The 848-nt window shown below is 48.8% G+C and overlaps 1 protein-coding gene across 1 annotated transcript in view; it reads left to right on the plus strand.

Annotated features, from left to right (window-relative positions):
• THBS1 (thrombospondin 1) overlaps positions 1–848 on the plus strand; it is a gene marked incomplete at its 3' end in the record, with an annotated part of 14,511 nt that overhangs the window by 10,070 nt on the left and 3,593 nt on the right. The window contains exon 16 of the mRNA XM_010134733.1: positions 672–848. Within this exon, the coding sequence (XP_010133035.1) occupies positions 672–848 (177 nt within the window). The remainder of the gene's footprint in view (positions 1–671) is intronic.

Raw genomic sequence — 848 nt, forward strand, 5'->3', positions numbered from 1 at the left:
GGGTCATCCACCAGTGTGATCAAGACTCCTAGACAAAACCTTGAGGCAGCCTCAGGGATGACTGGCTTGTTTTTCTGAATTTGGAGGCTAAGCAAGTAACTGGCTAAACTATGCAATAAGCAGGCACAGCAGTTCACGCAGTCTGTGACCACTACGGCGATAACTGTCCTGACTGATGAGTCAGGATGGCATGAGGAGCATGATAGGCTTCTATGATAAAGAAAACTAGGGGATAGCGTGGCAGCTGTAAAACCAAGACTTGGTAGCCTGCGTTTTAATGTAACAGTCTCTACTGGCTAGGTACAGAGTAGTCCTACCTCCATCTGGCCCTTGGAACCAGGGAGCTGGCAGAGGAGGTGGGAGGTGAAGTACCCTGTATCCAGTGTGGTAGACCAGTGACAGAAGATGCACGCGGCAGAAGGGAGGAGAAGCTGGTGACCACACTGCTTCCTGCTGCTGTGGATTCCAGTTAAAACCAGCGCACCGCTGCAGCAGTTCAAAAGCAGTTAGCACAGGCAGCTTCAGGCAAGCGTACGTTGATCCTGATACCTCACTACATCATCTTAGCTCCTCCCAAAGCAAGAGAAACCCCAGCTACCTCTAGCTATTAAAACTCCTATTTCAGCCTTTAAGCGGCTTTTAAAATGTGCTTCATTTTTTTCCTTTGTTAGGAAGACACTGATTCTGACCGCATAGGTGACCAGTGTGACAACAACCAGGACATAGATGAAGACGGCCATCAAAATAACCTTGATAACTGCCCCTATGTGCCCAATGCCAATCAAGCTGACCACGACAAAGATGGAAAAGGTGACGCCTGTGACCACGACGATGACAATGACGGCATT

The sequence above is a fragment of the Buceros rhinoceros genome, unplaced genomic scaffold, assembly GCF_000710305.1.
Source record: "Buceros rhinoceros silvestris isolate BGI_N320 unplaced genomic scaffold, ASM71030v1 scaffold26084, whole genome shotgun sequence".
Lineage (NCBI taxonomy): Eukaryota > Metazoa > Chordata > Aves > Bucerotiformes > Bucerotidae > Buceros > Buceros rhinoceros.